The following is a 16,767-nucleotide window of genomic DNA, read 5'->3' as shown; positions in this document are numbered from 1 at the left end:
CTCAATCAATATGCGGCCAAAGTCGCGAATGACGCGTGATCACGTGCATCTACAGCCTCGGCAGGGGCAATCGATTCAATGTCGTCATTGTTGTCGGATCAAGTAGATTCGACTCGACTTGACTGTCCTTTCATTCCTCGATAACTACTTCTTGAGAAAGAGACACCTATTTTAGTATTCTTGTCTACGTGGGGATTGACTTGCGACGACCAAACAATGGCTGGTTCACTCATATACTCCGCCGCGCCTTATCACATTATCAGGTCCGTGGCCAATTACCCTGTGGATGGGACCATGAACTAACATCTTCCAAGCTATGGCATTCTCTTGGGTACTACCACGTTTCAAAGCTTCGTGGCAGGAATAGTCGCCTTCAGGACTCTACCTCGTCCACAATTCGCCCAGCTTCAGCAAGCCACTTTCCCCATATATTTCTCGATGCAGACTGCCCTCCCGGTCATCCTTGCCCTGACACTGCCCGCCGAGCGGACTGCGATCAGTATGATACCGTCAAGTATATCAGGTGTCCTTGATCCCATCAACCGATTTCGCGTTCTAGCACCTCTTTTCACCATGTTTGTCACCGCGGCCGCCAATCTGGCGTATATTGGACCAGCGACGACGAAATGCATGAAGGACAGAAAACATCAAGAGACAAGAGACGGGAAGAAGAGCTATGATCCACCTCCGCATAGCAAAGAGATGCAAGCACTTAACCAACAGTTTTCGAGGTTACATGGCGCATCCTCTTTGGTCAATCTGATATCATTGATTGCGACCATGTGGTACGGCTTCTACCTTGCCGATAGGATATCTTGATCGCCACAAGGTATCAGCAAAGGCTTTTTGGAGGAGCATGCAATGAATAGATCTCAGTCCGCATAGGATTATACTTTCCGTGGCTCAAAAGATTACCAATTCCCGACCAATTTGGACTGTGGAAGGCCCTTGCTCATATTCCGCTGTCCAATTCATGTCCGTCTGAGTTCGACGAGGTTTACTTCGAAGTTGAGCAGGTACCGGAATTTTGTTCGTTGCTGTTTTCTTCTCTTGTCCATCCACTTCCACCAGGATGCAACATTCTGCTGTTGCTCCGTTTATTGAGCTGAGAGTCAAGCCCGAGTTTGCTATCCGGGCGGCAATTACAGGCAATTTTTGTTTTGATGCCCTCAGGATGAAGCGATCCTGGCACTTATCACTGAATCAGACAAGATGGAAAATTGACCAACACCTGGCGCGTGTCGCGACTGTCGACTATCGACTATCGACTTCGCACAACCTCTTGTGGCGGTGTCCCCGAATAAGGGTGGCTTGATCCAACTGATATTGGGGGCGAGAATTTATGAGTAGGTGATGTGTCTGAAACGATCCGCGGCCCTTGGAGGATGTTTAGTGCTTACGGAGTACTGACAACCTCAAATCTTCCAGCCCTACTAGCCCTATGCACCTGTCGCTTTGACACAATCCTACAAAAGACTGCAATTCCCATTGGTCATTGGCCGTATACTCGCTTCGCTGCTGAAATGGACAGCTCAATTTGCAACAATACTTGTGTCGAATTGGCCACAGAATATGCGCCCATATTCTAGGCACTGGGTTGGTTCCCAATTGCTATAAACCTAAGCATGTGTCGATCTCAACCTCATCTGAGTGAGGACTCTCCTTTTTTTTACAAGCAATACCTTACGTTCAAGTCGCTCATTTTCTCTTCATGGATTACTCCGGCGCGGGTCACCGGCAATCCGGTCACTCTTTATACACCAAGTTGTTCAACGCTCCACCAAGTCCAGGTGACTTGGATTTACAAGAGAAACCCATAGTATCCGTCACACAACGAAGCTACACAGTCGATAGCTTCACAAATCTCAAGGAAAAGACCATCGAATACGCAAAATCTGACTCAAGCGATGTCTTCTCCCAGAATCCTGCACCACTCCTCCAAGAACTACTCGAGCAGCCGAAGCAGGCGATCCGAAAAGGATTCTGGGCCAACTCTACCAAACTCCTTCCCCATGTGGCTGCCAGCATAGTCATCGCTGCTGTTGTGGGAATCAACTTTCTCGACCTGTATTGGATGGATTTGGTTGATCCCACAGTGGAAATCCTTCCTGGCATCACGCAAGGCGGAGCGTTGAATGCGCTTCAATTGGCGGCAAAGCTTGTCGAACTCGTTCTGGTCGCCTCCTTGGCGAACATTGTGATGCATGTTGCACATGCACACCTCGTCGGAAATCATGGCCTACCCCTAGGGCTAATCGCCAACGCCTTCTCAATTGGTTCAGGCGATTTCTTGCGAACAAAAGCCTTCTGGAAAACAGCCTGGACTTCCAAAGCACATTACTGGCGGTTTTGGCTGCTCTCTTTGTTTGCGACGTTACTAGCAACCCTTGCCGGTCCATCCTCTGCTATTGCAGTTATCCCTTCACTGAACTGGTTTCCAGTGGACAGACCTTTCGACAATGATGTACTGCCATATTATGTGTTCAACGAAAGCACAGCTCTTTGGCCTGATACCGTTACTGCCGCAAGTGTCAACAGTGCTGATTCAGGCATCAACTGTACGGAGGCCACGTTTTCTACCCTGGTCCAGGAAGTCTGTCCTGCCGGAGACTTCAGAGATTTGTATTCATGGTCAGGCAACCTGCTGTTCGTCAACTCGTCCTCTGGGAGTAACGCCTCCATTCCTGATTCACGAGGGGATACTCGAAGAATTCTGTCGACGCAAAGCTGCAAGAGCGACTTTGACGGAAGGGCATCGGGCATGACACTGAACTCGTTCATTACAGGAGCACTTACACAATGGTGGAGTTTTGCATTGAACAATTACGAAGGGCTAGGTCTGAGGACCGCGCAGCCGCGACTCACTCTACGAACTCCGATATATGCCCCGAGGGTAGAAGTATTGTGCGACGGATTCGACTATTCTAATGTTTCTGAAGTTGAAAACCGGGGACCGGTCAACTTTCCCAGTTTAGACTCCAACAGAACGCTTCCGAGGCCTGGTTTCAGGCTGCCATACAATGGTACATTGAATGCGACAGATGTTCAGTGGGTTGAGATGCCAAAGGGCACTGATACTCCAACACTCGGAGTGGCGGTTAGAGTGCCGTGGATCTACTTCACAGATGCAAGCATGACAGAGACGCGGCAAGCAACCGAAATTCATGCCTGCAGTATTTATGTATGCGCCCCATTTCCCAGGAGTCTGTGCCATTCGAGCACATTCTCATGCTCTGTTTCTCCCTATCTGGTACAGCTTTCTGACTACTCGCAGGCTTCATGGGTACCTGTGTTCGTCTGGTACGAACCCAGAAGCAGTGACCAAGTTTCTTTCTACGTCGAAGGCGAGCTTCCGGATACATGCCTGACAATCCCACGAGTGCCTTCTACCGGCCGATCGATCCGCGATATGGCCATTGACCTGCAGTACGCCGAAGCTATCAATCAGCCTATTCCTTTCGACTCGGGGGATGTTCCTGCTATAACGGCCATGCTGAATCAACTGACCTTCCCTCAAGGGGCCGTTGCACCCACCAACGAAACAGGATATGCTTTCAGATCTCCCATCCTCGGAAAAGCGAATGGTGACAATTTCGTCCCGACTACTCAGGACGACGTGCGGAGAAGTAGAGCCAAGTTGATATCGACTCTGCTCGCTGGCGTCGTTACCGATGGTCTTGCACGTATCGCTGGCGGTGGAATTTTCCCTTACTCGGCCGCTATGTTCTTGACCAATAAGACCGATTCAAATGATAGCCTCGTTGGCCGGTTTGTTGTCTCTTCCGCCGTGGGTGGACAGGATGAATCGTTGAACGCGACATCTGCGGATATCGAGAATTGGCTCAGCATCGACCCTGTCTTCTCGCGTTACGGCTATGGATATCGTTGGCAAGGATCCGCAACTGCTCAATTCGGGATCATTGTCTTACTCGTTCATGCCACCCTGGCCATCATGCATTCAGTGTTTATACTATATAAGGTCCTGGTTGTCAGAGACGGTTTGGTCTGCTCCTGGACGACAGTGGCGGAGTTTCTCGCTTTGGCCATGAACTCAAGCCCGTCACCGAGGCTACAGAATACTTGCGCGGGAGTCAGCACGGCGAACACTTGGAGGCAAGAGATTGCGGTGAGGGAAGCATACCGCGGACATCTTGAGCTGGTAGTTGGCGCTCATGACAAGGCTCGTCATTCAAAGCCACAGGCTGGGCAGGTATACGGCCGGTTTGTTGATTGACGTCTTTTGTTCGGGTTCACTGCCCCATATTCGAGTCTACCTGGGACTCAAACACTGTGTCAATAGTCTAAAATTGGATAGCGAAACCATACCGATAGACAGAACGAGCGGTGGCCAAAGGGCGGAGCCAAAGAGACTGAAAGCCTTGGAACATTGCTGTCAGCGTTCAATTTGCATTTCTTGGAGGCAGAAATGTAGTGGGTGCATTAAGCCGCTGAACGTACCCTGCTAGCTGACATATCCATGGGTCCAATATCTGCAGCTCGTCGAATCATTCTGAATTGGGTTGACTCGGATCGACGGTACGTCTCAGCACTACACTGGTCTGGTCCTTTCACAGCAGCAGACTCGCAGGACGCAGCTCTTCTCGAGGGACGACAAGGCCCTGACTAGCGGGCTTGATCACGTATTCAGCTGGAAACGCTAGTCAACGTCTCACCGATGCAATCTGCTGGGGGCCGACAGTGTCCTTTTGCCGGCTAGGGCTAGCATTCATGGCAGGGTCAAGACACGCGGGCTTGATCCATATTCCAGGCTGAGATATGTCCCTCCTACCCAACGTAATGATTCCAAACTGCAGACAGTGTGGCTCCGACAATCATACAGATGGACATAAATACTCCTGAGATGGCCCGACCTCGAAAGTCTGCAACAGCTTCCTCTCTCATATCACCATCGGGTTCTGGATTTGCATCTGACGACTCAAAATGTCTGCATTCTTCAACCTTTTCAAGCGCCGCAAGGTGCCGCTCGCTTGCATGATGTCTCTCGATCAGGGTCACGTCCACACTCAAGCCTGTTTTGTGGAAATCATGCCATTGTCCGTTGTGGAGCTGTTTCAGTCGCAAGGCTGCGTGTCATGCCCACCGGCGCTTCCCTTGATCCATGACGCGACCAACAACCCCAACTTGCTCCTTCTCACCTACGACGTCACTTACTGGAACTCTTCAAGCGGTTGGGAGGATACATTCGGCTCAATCCATTGGGATGCTAGACAACGCCAGTATGTCACAAAATGGGGTCGCAACGGCCTCTTCACTCCGCAAATTGTCGTCGACGGGGCTTCAGATGGCATTGGCGCGACCAAGGATGAAGTCAACCAGATCATTGTGCAGGCCATGGAAAAGAGAAATGGAATGACGTGGGCATTGGGGATCGATCGCGTCGGGAGTGAGCTCAGGCTGGCGTCCGAACTGTCTGAAGCGGATATGGTGTATGATGTCCTGCTTGTCACGTATGATGCGGCTCTGCAAACAGTCAAAGTTGGGAAAGGACCGAACAAAGGGAAGAAAGTGCCGCATCGGAATGTTGTCAAGGAGTTGATGAAGATCGGGGAGTGGAAGGGCGGGATTGAGACACTTCCGCTGCCTACCCCGACGAACTATGGCTATGAGAGGGTTGCCCTGGTTCAGGGAGGCATTGGAGGGCCCATTGTGGCTGCGTTGAAGTTGTAGAGCGCGTAGAACTATCTGCATGCGGTTTATCATGCGATCAACGGGAAACATTTTGCTTTCGTTGCCTATTTGAGGCCCCTCTGGGCTTTTCCAGTGCATTGTCTCCGTTGTAAGCTCACCCTTGGACAAAGGGTCTTGATCATTCGTCGGCAAAACTCCCAACCCTCGGAAGCTCCATCTGTCATACGGCGATACGGGTACCTGCATGTGACCGGAGAACAGAGCACTGCTGACAGCTGTGCAGCAGGAGTCGGCCTGCTCGACGTTTCTTCTGCACGGGCCGAATAACAGCGATCTTGCCTGTACCCTTCTCGGATAATGCTCCCGGGCTTGGTTAGCAATGTGGACACTGGTTGCTGGCTGGGAGCATCTCCGTTCCCGAGAACATCGCCGTCGCGACACACTAGGTGCCCTCGTCGCGTGCTTGAAGATGGACAACGCCTTCCCCGCCAATTTCGACATCGCCACAAAGAAGGCAAAGACCGTCGCCGGGTTCAATGGCGCATACACAACTGCCGCGCTGTGCATCTGGACTCAGCCTGGAGCGCCGCTATATGGCGTCCAAGAAACAAATGGTGGGTTGATCGTCTTTGTAGGGGGTCTGCCTATCTTCGTGGACGGCTTCTTCGTTGGCGCTGTTGGTGTGAGTCGGGGGCTCGAATGATATGGACGTTCAAGTGGTTGTAGCTGGGGTGCATGCGGTGGGGAAGTCGACGCCATGATAGCTCAGCATGTCACACGAGTACAAGATCCACGAGCTCAGCCCCGTCGAAGAACGCTTCTCCAACAGTCCGACAAATACCTACCCGACAACAAGATGGTGCCATTGCATTGTCTCCGGATTTCCTATCCGTACTCTTCGTCTCTCTTCGATGAGTGGGCCATTCGCTGGACTGCAGTAGCAGCATCGTCTCTTTACCAATTTGAAGACCCAGAAGATCCCTTTCCGTACCGGTCGGAATATAGACCTGTGCTTTGAGACCCGTACTCACCACATCACCCGACGGGACCAGATAATCCAGCTGCCCTTCCATCCAGTGCTTGTTGGGCTCATATATCACGATCTTGCCATTTTCAAGATTTCGGGCGTAGACATGCCGGTCAATATACCTCGAGATGTCGTACTCGTCCCCAATTTCAGAGTCAATTTGTATCTCAGACCAGTCGATCTGCTGGAACCTTGTGTTCATGAGCTTCTGCACGCGGCCTCTCACCAAGACACTTTTATTCTCCGCTCCCTTTTCTGCTTCTTTACGGCAGACATCAAGGGAATTAGCCACAGACTCCAGGCTTACGTTCTTTAAACTGTTGCTCATCGAAGATTCTTCGTAATGTGTTGCAGATTCTTTTAGCAAGGCAAAGTCTTCAATATGTTTGATTGGCTGCTTCGTCTTGATTCGAGTACGGAGAGGGAGGGAAGCCCACGACCAGCTCGGTGCGAGATCTGGCAGCCCTTTGTGAGGATCACATGCCTTTTCGACTGACCATGCCAGGTCTTCCGCAAAGGTTTTGCGCCAAAGACCTGCCAAATACTCTTGATCCCATATTTCATTGTCCTTTGTACGGTAGACGGAGAGATACTGTGTGGCGAGGCCAGATATTGCGTGAAACCTGTCTGCTGCTACTGTCAGATTTCGTAAACAGTAAGCTTCGACCAGGTCCAGCCACTCTCTGTGTAACCTTATCTTGTCACCGTAGTATCGCAGGCCGAGGAACGTTTGTGCTTCACTCAATCCCCCATACTCGTTTCCGAGTGCAAATGGTCTAGCTGAAGGACGGTTTTGCGCTGTGCCGCCCGCAGGAAGTTCCGTGCGTTGTTCCAGAAAGCACGACCAGTACACTCTCTGGCCACAGAAGTATAAGAGCCTGGGGGAGAGTCGTTCCTCTTGCAAAGTCCATCCGCGTGTAGATAGCAGCGCTCGTGTTCTTACTTCTTTGAGTGTCATGTCAACATTCACAAGCCAGTCACCCAGGAAGTAAAAGGGAGAAACAGGATAAGTCCATGCTTTTCGGGGCCAGAGCAGTGGGTCTGTTGATCGCTCACTCGAACAAGCACAAAGAGTAAAGAGCGCGTTACCATAAACAATGTGCATCTTTGAAGCTTCCAGTTTCCACTCTCCAGGGTCAGGGTCGGTGCCGTCCTGGGTGCCGTCGTCTTGAACATGGTTCGTCCAGACATTGTTCCTCTGGACGCCCGTTCTGTTCGATTGAACGATGCAAACTTGGTCGACCCACAGGTATGCAAGCCCAAGTCTACTCACGAGTTTCAGGGCATGTTGTATAGTCTTTGGCATTTCTGACATTTGGAATTTGTCTTGTCGAAGCGCCAGATTCGTGGATGTGGTCGTTTTCTCGGGCTGACCGGGCCCCCAACAATAACTCAAAGCAACATAATCCACCTTGGCAAGGCGTGAAGTATCGATCAATCTCAATTCTGAATCCGATAAGATCTCGATCAGTCGCTTGGGGTTCTCATTTGACCAGGAAAGATTGCCGCATTTTCCTCTGTGATTTTTACAGCAGTTGTCCAGCCACTCTTTGATTTGTGGAACGACTTTCTCGAATTGCGTGTCTGGAAGTCTTGGGACTTCAATGTTCGTCGTGATTGCGATGCTTACCGTCTTGATGTCCTTTTGGGGCATCCCCAGAGTGACCTGTAAGGTTGGCTTGGGTGGCAGTCCCGCCCCTGTAGTCTGTCCGCCCTGCCATCTAACATAGACCGAGTCGTCTCGTTTCTCAACATCTTCGACTTGCTGGCCGGTAATCTGGGCTAGAACTAGAGCCTGCCGCACTACCATACAGCCTCTGCAACCTTGGCGAGCGCATCGCTCAAGTTCTCCGTAGCTTGGATGCAACTCCTTGAAGTCCGTGTCTTTTTTGCTGTTCCGACGTGCTTGGCGCACTTCGTTCTCCAGGCGCCGGATACATGAGCATCGTGGCTGATTTTTGGGGTTGGGCTGCAATTCGATCGGTTTAATCCTCAAATCAGTTAGATTCTTCAACAAGCTTAACATTGTGGCAGATATGATGTGTCTGAAGCTGTTCACTGCGGAGGTTGACCTTGGCCAAGGCAAATCGCGACACGCGTGAAGTAGATGACATAGATAGGCATCCAGCAGTCTGTGGCCGACCCTCCAGTTGGTGGCCCTAGTGGCGAGAGTGGCTACGACCTACTTGTAGAAGGGTGGCTTGTCCCTCACCTCACCAAGACTGTGACTGAGGCGAGCGACGAAGAGACTACGGCATACGGAGTAATGACGGAAGAATTGATTCACATTCCTAGAATTGATGAGTCGTGTAATCCTAATATAACATGGCAGATAGTCTTTAGATGCTAATAGCACCCACTCCGACCTCGTGTTCCGAATCAGTCGCCGGCCTGGAAACCTTGCGTTCCTTGATAAATAACCAGAAATCTGCATTTACAGTAGAGAGATCGGTAACCCTGCATGAAGTTTTCTTCATTAGCTTCCGTTAGAAACACGGGGAAATGTGATACGGGAGACGACTGACGCTGCAATAATCCCCGAAACACACGGTGCTATGAAGCCGTTGTTCTTCGGTATTGTTGTCCCCCAGAGGTAAGCCAAAAAGGCTGTAGCCAAGGACAAGACGACACCGAGAAGTGTCCCCAGGATGAATGTGGTTTGGAGATTGCTATATCTAAGATCCTCATGGCCAGGCTCTGCCTCGCTATTTACCAACTTGCGGAATCTCGCAGAGATGGTCCGAGCAACGGAAATACTGCACATAGCCTGTCGCGGTCAACATGAATTCTTCTTTCACTGCGAAGACATTATCTGTTGCCGAAAAGCGATTGAATTGGACTCACCACCACACCCGAGCAGAAGGACATAAACATCCATTTGGGCTGAGAGTCGAAATTTGCCCAGGGGTCATCCAGCGTGGACGCGAATAATGAGACGAAGGCGGAGATGAGGAAGACGGAGTTTGCGCCAATACAAGCGTATTGGGTAGTACTTCCTGCTCCCTCGAAGGGCTCGAAGTTGACGGAGACGATCCTCATTCTGCTCTTTGGCCGAGGAATGAGTATACGCATATGAGAGAGAAGTGCAGATGGACAGGCTGTTGATAAATAGCAATAAGGACAATGCTGGGACGACTGCGCCTCACTCACTACGTCAAAACTAATGTTTCAGAGGTGATGCTTATGATTGGTGTAGGGGCATGCAAGGCGTCCCAAGTCAACAGGGCCATCATGGGGCTATAGTTCTAAAACCCTTGTAAGTAGTTAAGATTTTGCGGGCTCTGAAGATAACGTAGATGGACGTCTAGGTCCCGTCACCTGCTTTTTGATTTTCATGATGTATCGGGATTCGCAACACATTCACTGCTCATTGATACCTTCCCACATCAAAGCCTAGTGCTTCTCTTCAATAGTAGTGGGAGCAGGCAGTTCATCATCTGACAGGTGTTCCTCGTCCTTCCATGCAACGACGTGTCCTTCTGGCAACAAGTTGAGTTGATCTTCCTCCTTGTCGAGGCTCCAGAATTGGATGATGAAGAAAAGACCGCCAAGGAACGACAAGACAGCGAAGACACCGTAGTTCCAGATCAACAATGGATCACCACTCAGGCGGTTGAGGGCCTCGGCAATGGCGGCTGAGACGGCGTTGGTGAAGAGGGCAATGGCCTGAACAAGGGATCGCATGTTCTTGGGAGCCTTGGAGTAGGCATACTCAAGCGAGGTGATGGAGGCGAAGATCTCGGAGAAAGCGATGAGGACGTAGCAGCCGGTCTGAGCCCAAACAATGATTGGCGCAGGGTTGACGCTGCCGTCGTCGTTGAAGCAGTCGTTGGCGTGATAGCCGCAGGGGGAAGTCTTGTAGATGTAGTATTGCACCACGGCGGCCCAGATCATGGCAGCGGAAGCGAGCCAAAATCCTGCAGTGATCTTCTTGATGGCGGTGAAGTTGAAGCCGAGTCTGCGGAGACCCGGGTACAAGAAGGAGTCGCAGATGGGGATGAAGAGGATCAAGGCAAAGGGGTCGAGGTTGTTGACCACGTCGTTGGGGACACCGTTCAAGGTCATGGTCCCGGCTTGAGCTGTGAAATTATTCGTTAACTGCCCATAAGCGAGCCAGTAAAGCGGATACCAGCAGAAGACGGCGCAAGCCTTGAATCCACGGCGGACCTCATCAACCCAGGCGTCGTCAAAGGTCATCCACCTTGGTCTTTGCGATGGTTGGATGTTGGAGGGCTTGACAGCTTCCCAGAGGGAGCCATCATGAGTGCGCTTGTACATGGTCACGGGGTTCAATGACCAGCGGCCACGCATGCCGAAGAAAAGGGCCCGGAATGCCTTGGTGACGACGGAGCCGGCTGGTGGTCGCTGCTGGTAACGCTTGCGGCCCCACCACATGACGAAGGGAGTGGTCAAGAAGGCGACGAGTGGGAGGAGGTAGGCCAGCCAGAAGCCGACGTACTTTTCGGCGTAGACCTGATTTGCAAGAGGAGTCAGTCCGCGGATTCTGTGGAGAAGCAACGACATATTGAAGTTTGGAAATGGAATGCAACTTACCATTCCAATCTGTCCAACTAGAGCACCGATGTTGATGAAGAGGTAGAAGTAATGGTAGATTCTGCTTTGAGTGATGATGGGGTCCACAACAACGCGTTCGCCGGAAGGAAGCGTCTTGACAAAGGCCCTGGTGACATTGATCTGCTCGACAATCAAAGGCGAGATGTTGGGCTTGAAGCCTCCGGTTCCAAAGCCCATCAGAATCAAACCGAGCATGAAGACGGCATAGCAAGCGGTTTGGTTGGTGATGACGGGTGGAATGGACGATATAACGAGGATGATATGACCAACAATGGCGATAGCGATGGAAACGCAAATGGTCTTGTATCGTCCCCAATGCTCATCTGCCATCTACGGCAAAGTCAGTACACTGAGACAAGATTATGGAAAGCGCGAGCACTCACGTAGGCGCCGAGGAGGGGTACACAGTAGACCCAAAAAGTGTTGAAGGTGTTGATACCGTTGGCGGTCTCGGGCCCTTGACCAAGAGCACCGGAAATACCCTGATCACTGCCACCACCAGCACCAGTGTTGTGGTGTGAGCCCGGTGGTCCAGCCGGGGCGGGAAGAGGTAAGGCATGGTTCACAAAGTTGGAGTCTAGTAACATCAGTCGGGGATGAAGAGTGAGGGCCGCGTCAGAAAAGCTTACAAACAACTTGAGTTCCGTAGTACGAAAAGCGTTCGCACAGCTCGACAAAGGCGACTGTGTAGACAGCCCAAGGAATTGGAGCAGCAACTCTGCGGAGAGCATTCGCACCATGAAGCTCAGCCTCGGTAGGGGTATTGTCATACTCCGGATCTGGGTTGTAGTATTGCTGGACCGTCTTTTCATCCACGGCCTTGGTCACCGACTGGCGCCGACCCTGTTCGGCGTGAATATCATTCAGACCAGCAGCCTGCACAATTTCAGGATTGTCGACAGGCATGATTGCGGGCAATCAATTACAGAGTTCAGAGTCTCAATGTTCAGAACGAGGGATTGAAGGAGAGAGTTGGGCTGTCGTAGGATTTCAAGAAGACATCCCACGGAGAGGGTCTTTATACATTTGACCAGTCTCGAGATCGTATGCTGCAACAGGCAGGAGGCAAGAGATCATGTCTTCTGGAATCAAGAGGGGGGATGAAGTCGCATCGAATCGCGTGCTCATCCTGTCGAATTGCGTTCCGCTTATCGACGGAGGCAAATAAGGAAGTTGAACCATGAGTTCTGGAATGCGACCGGGAAGAATGATAGTCGCATGAAGTTCTTGCCACGATTGGCTGGCGGCGAGATGCCATCAAGTTCATGTTACATCTCCCCGCAGACTCGCCATCGTGTGAAGACGGTGGAGGTAGATTAGATGACCTGGGATGGGCCAAGCACGGCCAGTGCAAGGCTTATCTGGCTTGTCGCCGTGAAGCTTCCGGTGCCAATCTCGATTAAGCAAGTCTCCGACGAGGGACCCCTGGTTTGCCCTGGTTTGCCCCGGCCTTCAGAGATCGTCTAGGGTAATCCGAGACCATTGAGTGGCGTGAAGTGATTGTCTTGCATGAGATCTGCGTTGAACATCCAATTGCTGAAGGGCATAGCAGCCGCTGCCGAGGTCAGAAACCAAGACTTTTGCTATACGAGATGCGCCATTCGTCGGCCAGGTCCGGGTACGACCTTGACCCTCAAATGGTGCATTCTGATGACCATGTTTCTCTGCCAGAAAGAGCCTGCAACCATTGATCAGCCTGCATGGTGTTGTTCTTATCTTTCAGGCTGGTCTCTACCAGCTGCACACAACACCACTGAAGTCACTGGCTCTTATCAAAAGGATCCTTGATTAGTCGCACGAAGGATGCGCCGTTGACCTGGTTTACATGGTGACGCAAGCGAGCATTCGTTGATCGGCTGGGCCGATGATCGAAATTCTACAGTATGAGAGGTCAAATAGTTAGCCAGTCGCACGGCAGACTCGATCGCTTTGGCTATCGGCTGAGAAGCCTAGAGGAACTTGATCGATATCCGAGCTGGAACGGAGCCTCTGTCAAAGATAGCATTCGATGGGGCCCAATCAATGAACGCAGTACCGATACTCAATAGTTCTTTCTTGCATATCTGTGCTTTACATCATATGATAATCCTGTACAGGAGGGCCAGGGTTAGGGTTACTAGTATTCTTGCATATCTGAGCTTTGCACCATGTCCTGTAAGGAGGCTGTAAGTAATAAGTAGTGTCAAAGAGCACACGATTCCCCGTCTCCGATTCTAAGCTTCTCTACACGTTCAGCACGACAAATAGCCTCGGTTCCAGCGCCGTGCTTGGTGGAGAAAAGAAGCAAGCTCTTCCGTAATCCATAAAATTGGTGGAGTCCAATTCATGCTTTTTCGACGCTCGAGAACTCCAGGGGTCTGATCAGGTCCATCGCATGAATGATTGCCTGTTTGGCACGACCTTGTGAACTTGGCGCTGTAAGAATCCGTCTACAGAGTCAAAGCCGTGTGAACTACGAAAGTCATGGAGGTATCCGTATTGTGTAGGCATCTACTGTACATTTGACCCCTGAAAGATGTTCTGGAAGGTTGACACAGCCCGTGGTGTATCGCTTGGATGAGACGGAAGTTGGGATACTTAAGCCACAGATCTGGCGGACTGGGTGGCAGGTTTCTGCTCCTATAGATGCAAGCAGCAGTGTCTTACAGGGGAAGAAGCTTGGTAAGATTGGATGGTTGGCTTGTCACCCGCCATCGACTTCTCGGACGCGTCGACGGTGTCGACGAAGATGTCGCCAAGTAGATCTCTAGCCACGAACAGGGGGTCGGTGCTTGTAGGTTACAAAGCCCACAAGCCATAACTACTATGCTTGTACGGTATAGAGTATCCCTGACCTAGGTAGCTATCGGACAGTTTTGGCAAATCATTGTCCACGCCATGGGTTGTAGAGCTGTGTCACCCGTGGTCACCGCGTACCGGTACCGTGTCAGGCTGCGTGGCGCCAAGCGGTTGACATTTTGACAGTTTCGGTCCATCTTGAAAACTCCAAACTTTTTCCTTTAAACGGATTCGGCGTGGAGTTGCAATTCAACAACACCACGCAGCAATTCTGGGATGCTTGCGACAAGAAATGTATGCATACAGCAAGACCCGGGGGTCAGATATTCGAGGATGTTATCGCTGCTCGCAGAATCCTGGCTCGGTGTACGCCTGCGTTCGAATAGCGCCCGGTCTGATGGAGGCTTTCGTATTCGTGACATCTCCGTACCAGCCGTGATGGCACTGACAGATCGTCTGTGCATCTCCTGAAATTCGGGACAGCGACCTCCAAATAACTTACAGGGAGCCTCATCATTGTGAGCAATGTTACTCTCTTCACCCAAAGCCTTCTGCGGCATACCATTTCTTTTCTCAAGGAACTCGGAAAATGCGTGCTTTAGCCGTTGTGGCTCTGGCCTCCGCCTGCAGCGCTTTGGCGGTAGAGCATGGAAAGGTTTCTAAAACCACTGATGATTTCGAAGCCGGATCTGACCTCTTCTCTTTTGTGACGGTGAGCTGACCATGGTCACTTACCAAAATTGGTTGACTTACATCAGCAAGCGGCCTGACATTCGCGCGCCTCGATGGAACATCACCAAGCACCGTCCGGATGCCATTAATCCTGGCTATTATTTCGTTTCACCCTACACCTATTGGCAATCAATACCGGACAGACTCGAATATCAGCCTTACCAGGTTGGCCCACACATCTATGACGGAGACGGGGTAATTCAGAACACTGCTTCGTTATTCTGCAATTTCTGATGTTTGAGCCCTAGAATCTTGTTTGGAGCGGCGCCGCCTTGGTCGAGAACCGAAACACTTTTGATTTCAGAACCTTCGAAGTAGACGGGACAAGTTACCTGTCCTATGTCTTGCTTTCAGACGACAGAAAAGGCGCAGAAGATCCAAAAGGCGCGGGCGTCATACTGGATTCGTCCTACAATGCTGTGGGAAGAATGCCAGGATTCACCGGCAATACATTCAATGCGCACGAATTCAAGGTTCAGGGTAACGGGGACAAGGTGCTTTTGATCGGCACACAATACACAGAGCTAAAGGTACTCAAAACCAACGAGACTGGGTGGTTTGCGGATGATTGCATTCACGAAATCGACCTGACGAAGGACGAAATCGAGTTTTCTTGGTGTCCTTTGGATCATGGAGTCCGCCCGAACGAGTCCTACCACCAGAGTCCGGAGCTGTCGACTCTGACAGCGGAGAATGCATGGGATTATCTGTGAGGTGTCTCCTCCAATTTACTCGTGTTGCTTCGCTAACGTGTTGTGAAGCCACGCAAACTCGATTGACAAGTTCAGCAACGGAGATTACCTTTTCTCGGCCCGCCACACGAACACTCTCTATCGCGTGAGTCGTGAGGACAGCTCGATCGTATGGCGGCTAGGCGGCAAGAGATCAGACTTCATGATGGATTTCAACTTTTCATCGCAACATCATGCAGTCATTCACTCGGAAGACGATGCAACGGCTGTAGTCACATTCTTGGACAATGCTTCTGACGATGAAACGAGGCAACCGAATACCTCGAACGTATCATCTGCGAAGATGGTTGAACTCAACATCGAGACGATGGAAGCAAAGGTCCGTTCTTCTATGCTTGACGCTTTTCCATGCTAATTATCTCGACAGTTACTGAAGCAATGGGATCGCCCTGACGGAGGACTCAGCACGAAGCGTGGCAACGTGCACATCATGCCCAATGGCAATCTCCTTGTTGGATGGAGTCAGAGCGGCTATATGAGCGAACATACGATGGACAACGAATTGGTCATGGAAGCCAGCTTCGCGTCCGACCGCTTCTCTACTTATCGCGTCTTCAAGTCCAACTTTACTGGATTGCCCGAAGATCCACCAGTCCTCAAGTCTTTTATCATTCAATCCCAAAGTGATAAGACATACTCGATGACGACGTCCTATGTCAGCTGGAACGGTGCCACCGATATCAAGGGCTGGAAGTTCTACGGAGCTCAGAACGCAACAGGGGATTTCAAATATATCGGGCAGACTAAGAAAACAGGATTCGAGACTGCTTTCTCTGAAAAGGGCGAATGGAAATTCGTGTACGCCGAAGCAATAGCCAAGGACGGATCAACACTCGGCAGATCCAGAACGCGACCTACCAGTCTCGTGCCAGGATATGCCCCGTCCAAGGGCAAGACTCGTGTCCCAAAGCTAAGTCACACGGCAACTCGGATTGGAGAGATGAGCAAAGGAGCCACGGCGGCTGGATCTGTGTTCGTCGTGCTTGCGCTGCAGATGGCCATGGTCGGCTTATACCTGATACTCAAGCGTAGCCGCCGAGCCAGTCTCGGTTACTGGCATTCACCCGCAGAGGGCCGAGTACAATTACTGTCGGCGAAGGAATGGAACGACTAATGAGTCATGATGCAATGATGCCTGATGAGCTTTTGAGATCCATTTGGTAGACTTTTTGGGCGTATGGTTTGGTGTTCCAATGTACAGTATAATGATGATATCCAAGAAAAGTCTTGTCAGAAAGTGTCGTCTTTTCCTTG

At 51.0% G+C, this 16,767-nt stretch overlaps 6 protein-coding genes across 8 annotated transcripts; 4 read left to right on the top strand and 2 right to left on the bottom strand.

The window, feature by feature from the left end:
• Positions 1-131: 131 nt before the first annotated feature.
• Positions 132-1,159, top strand: PV05_07732 (uncharacterized protein). Its single transcript, XM_013457191.1, has 2 exons — positions 132-263; positions 315-1,159. The coding sequence occupies exons 1-2, from the start codon at positions 217-219 to the stop codon at positions 817-819; spliced, it is 552 nt and encodes a 183-aa protein (XP_013312645.1). The 5' UTR covers positions 132-216; the 3' UTR covers positions 820-1,159.
• Positions 1,160-1,630: 471 nt separating this feature from the next.
• PV05_07731 (uncharacterized protein) lies at positions 1,631-4,478 on the top strand. The gene is made up of 2 exons (XM_013457190.1): positions 1,631-3,181; positions 3,275-4,478. Exons 1-2 carry the CDS (start codon positions 1,712-1,714, stop codon positions 4,232-4,234), a joined length of 2,430 nt encoding a protein of 809 aa, XP_013312644.1. The 5' UTR covers positions 1,631-1,711; the 3' UTR covers positions 4,235-4,478.
• Positions 4,479-4,941: 463 nt separating this feature from the next.
• PV05_07730 (uncharacterized protein) lies at positions 4,942-6,352 on the top strand (the record flags this gene model as incomplete). The annotated part of the gene is made up of 3 exons (XM_013457189.1): positions 4,942-5,684; positions 5,936-6,021; positions 6,096-6,352. The coding sequence occupies 3 exons, from the start codon at positions 4,942-4,944 to the stop codon at positions 6,350-6,352; spliced, it is 1,086 nt and encodes a 361-aa protein (XP_013312643.1).
• Positions 6,353-6,422: 70 nt separating this feature from the next.
• On the bottom strand, positions 6,423-8,702 carry PV05_07729 (uncharacterized protein; the record flags this gene model as incomplete). Its single annotated transcript, XM_013457188.1, has 1 exon — positions 6,423-8,702. The coding sequence occupies one exon, from the start codon at positions 8,700-8,702 to the stop codon at positions 6,423-6,425; it is 2,280 nt and encodes a 759-aa protein (XP_013312642.1).
• A 1,332-nt stretch (positions 8,703-10,034) lies between these two features.
• On the bottom strand, positions 10,035-12,323 carry PV05_07728 (uncharacterized protein). Its single transcript, XM_013457187.1, has 4 exons — positions 11,881-12,323; positions 11,635-11,828; positions 11,231-11,581; positions 10,035-11,149 (listed from the first exon to the last, which is right to left on the bottom strand). Exons 1-4 carry the CDS (start codon positions 12,155-12,157, stop codon positions 10,070-10,072), a joined length of 1,902 nt encoding a protein of 633 aa, XP_013312641.1. The 5' UTR covers positions 12,158-12,323; the 3' UTR covers positions 10,035-10,069.
• Positions 12,324-14,560: 2,237 nt separating this feature from the next.
• Positions 14,561-16,737, top strand: PV05_07727. Of its 3 annotated transcripts, XM_013457186.1 has the most exons (5): positions 14,561-14,741; positions 14,792-14,956; positions 15,010-15,470; positions 15,523-15,832; positions 15,881-16,737. In XM_013457186.1, exons 1-5 carry the CDS (start codon positions 14,619-14,621, stop codon positions 16,625-16,627), a joined length of 1,806 nt encoding a protein of 601 aa, XP_013312640.1. In that variant the 5' UTR covers positions 14,561-14,618; the 3' UTR covers positions 16,628-16,737. The 3 variants fall into 3 exon arrangements, with proteins under 3 accessions (XP_013312640.1, XP_013312639.1, XP_013312638.1); XM_013457185.1 differs by having other exon boundaries at positions 14,792-15,470; XM_013457184.1 differs by having other exon boundaries at positions 14,561-14,956.
• The last annotated feature ends 30 nt before the right edge of the window (positions 16,738-16,767 follow it).

The sequence above is a fragment of the Exophiala xenobiotica genome (assembly GCF_000835505.1).
Source record: "Exophiala xenobiotica strain CBS 118157 unplaced genomic scaffold supercont1.5, whole genome shotgun sequence".
In the NCBI taxonomy this organism is placed as follows: Eukaryota; Fungi; Ascomycota; class Eurotiomycetes; order Chaetothyriales; family Herpotrichiellaceae; genus Exophiala; species Exophiala xenobiotica.
This window is presented reverse-complemented; position numbering and strand designations above follow the sequence as displayed.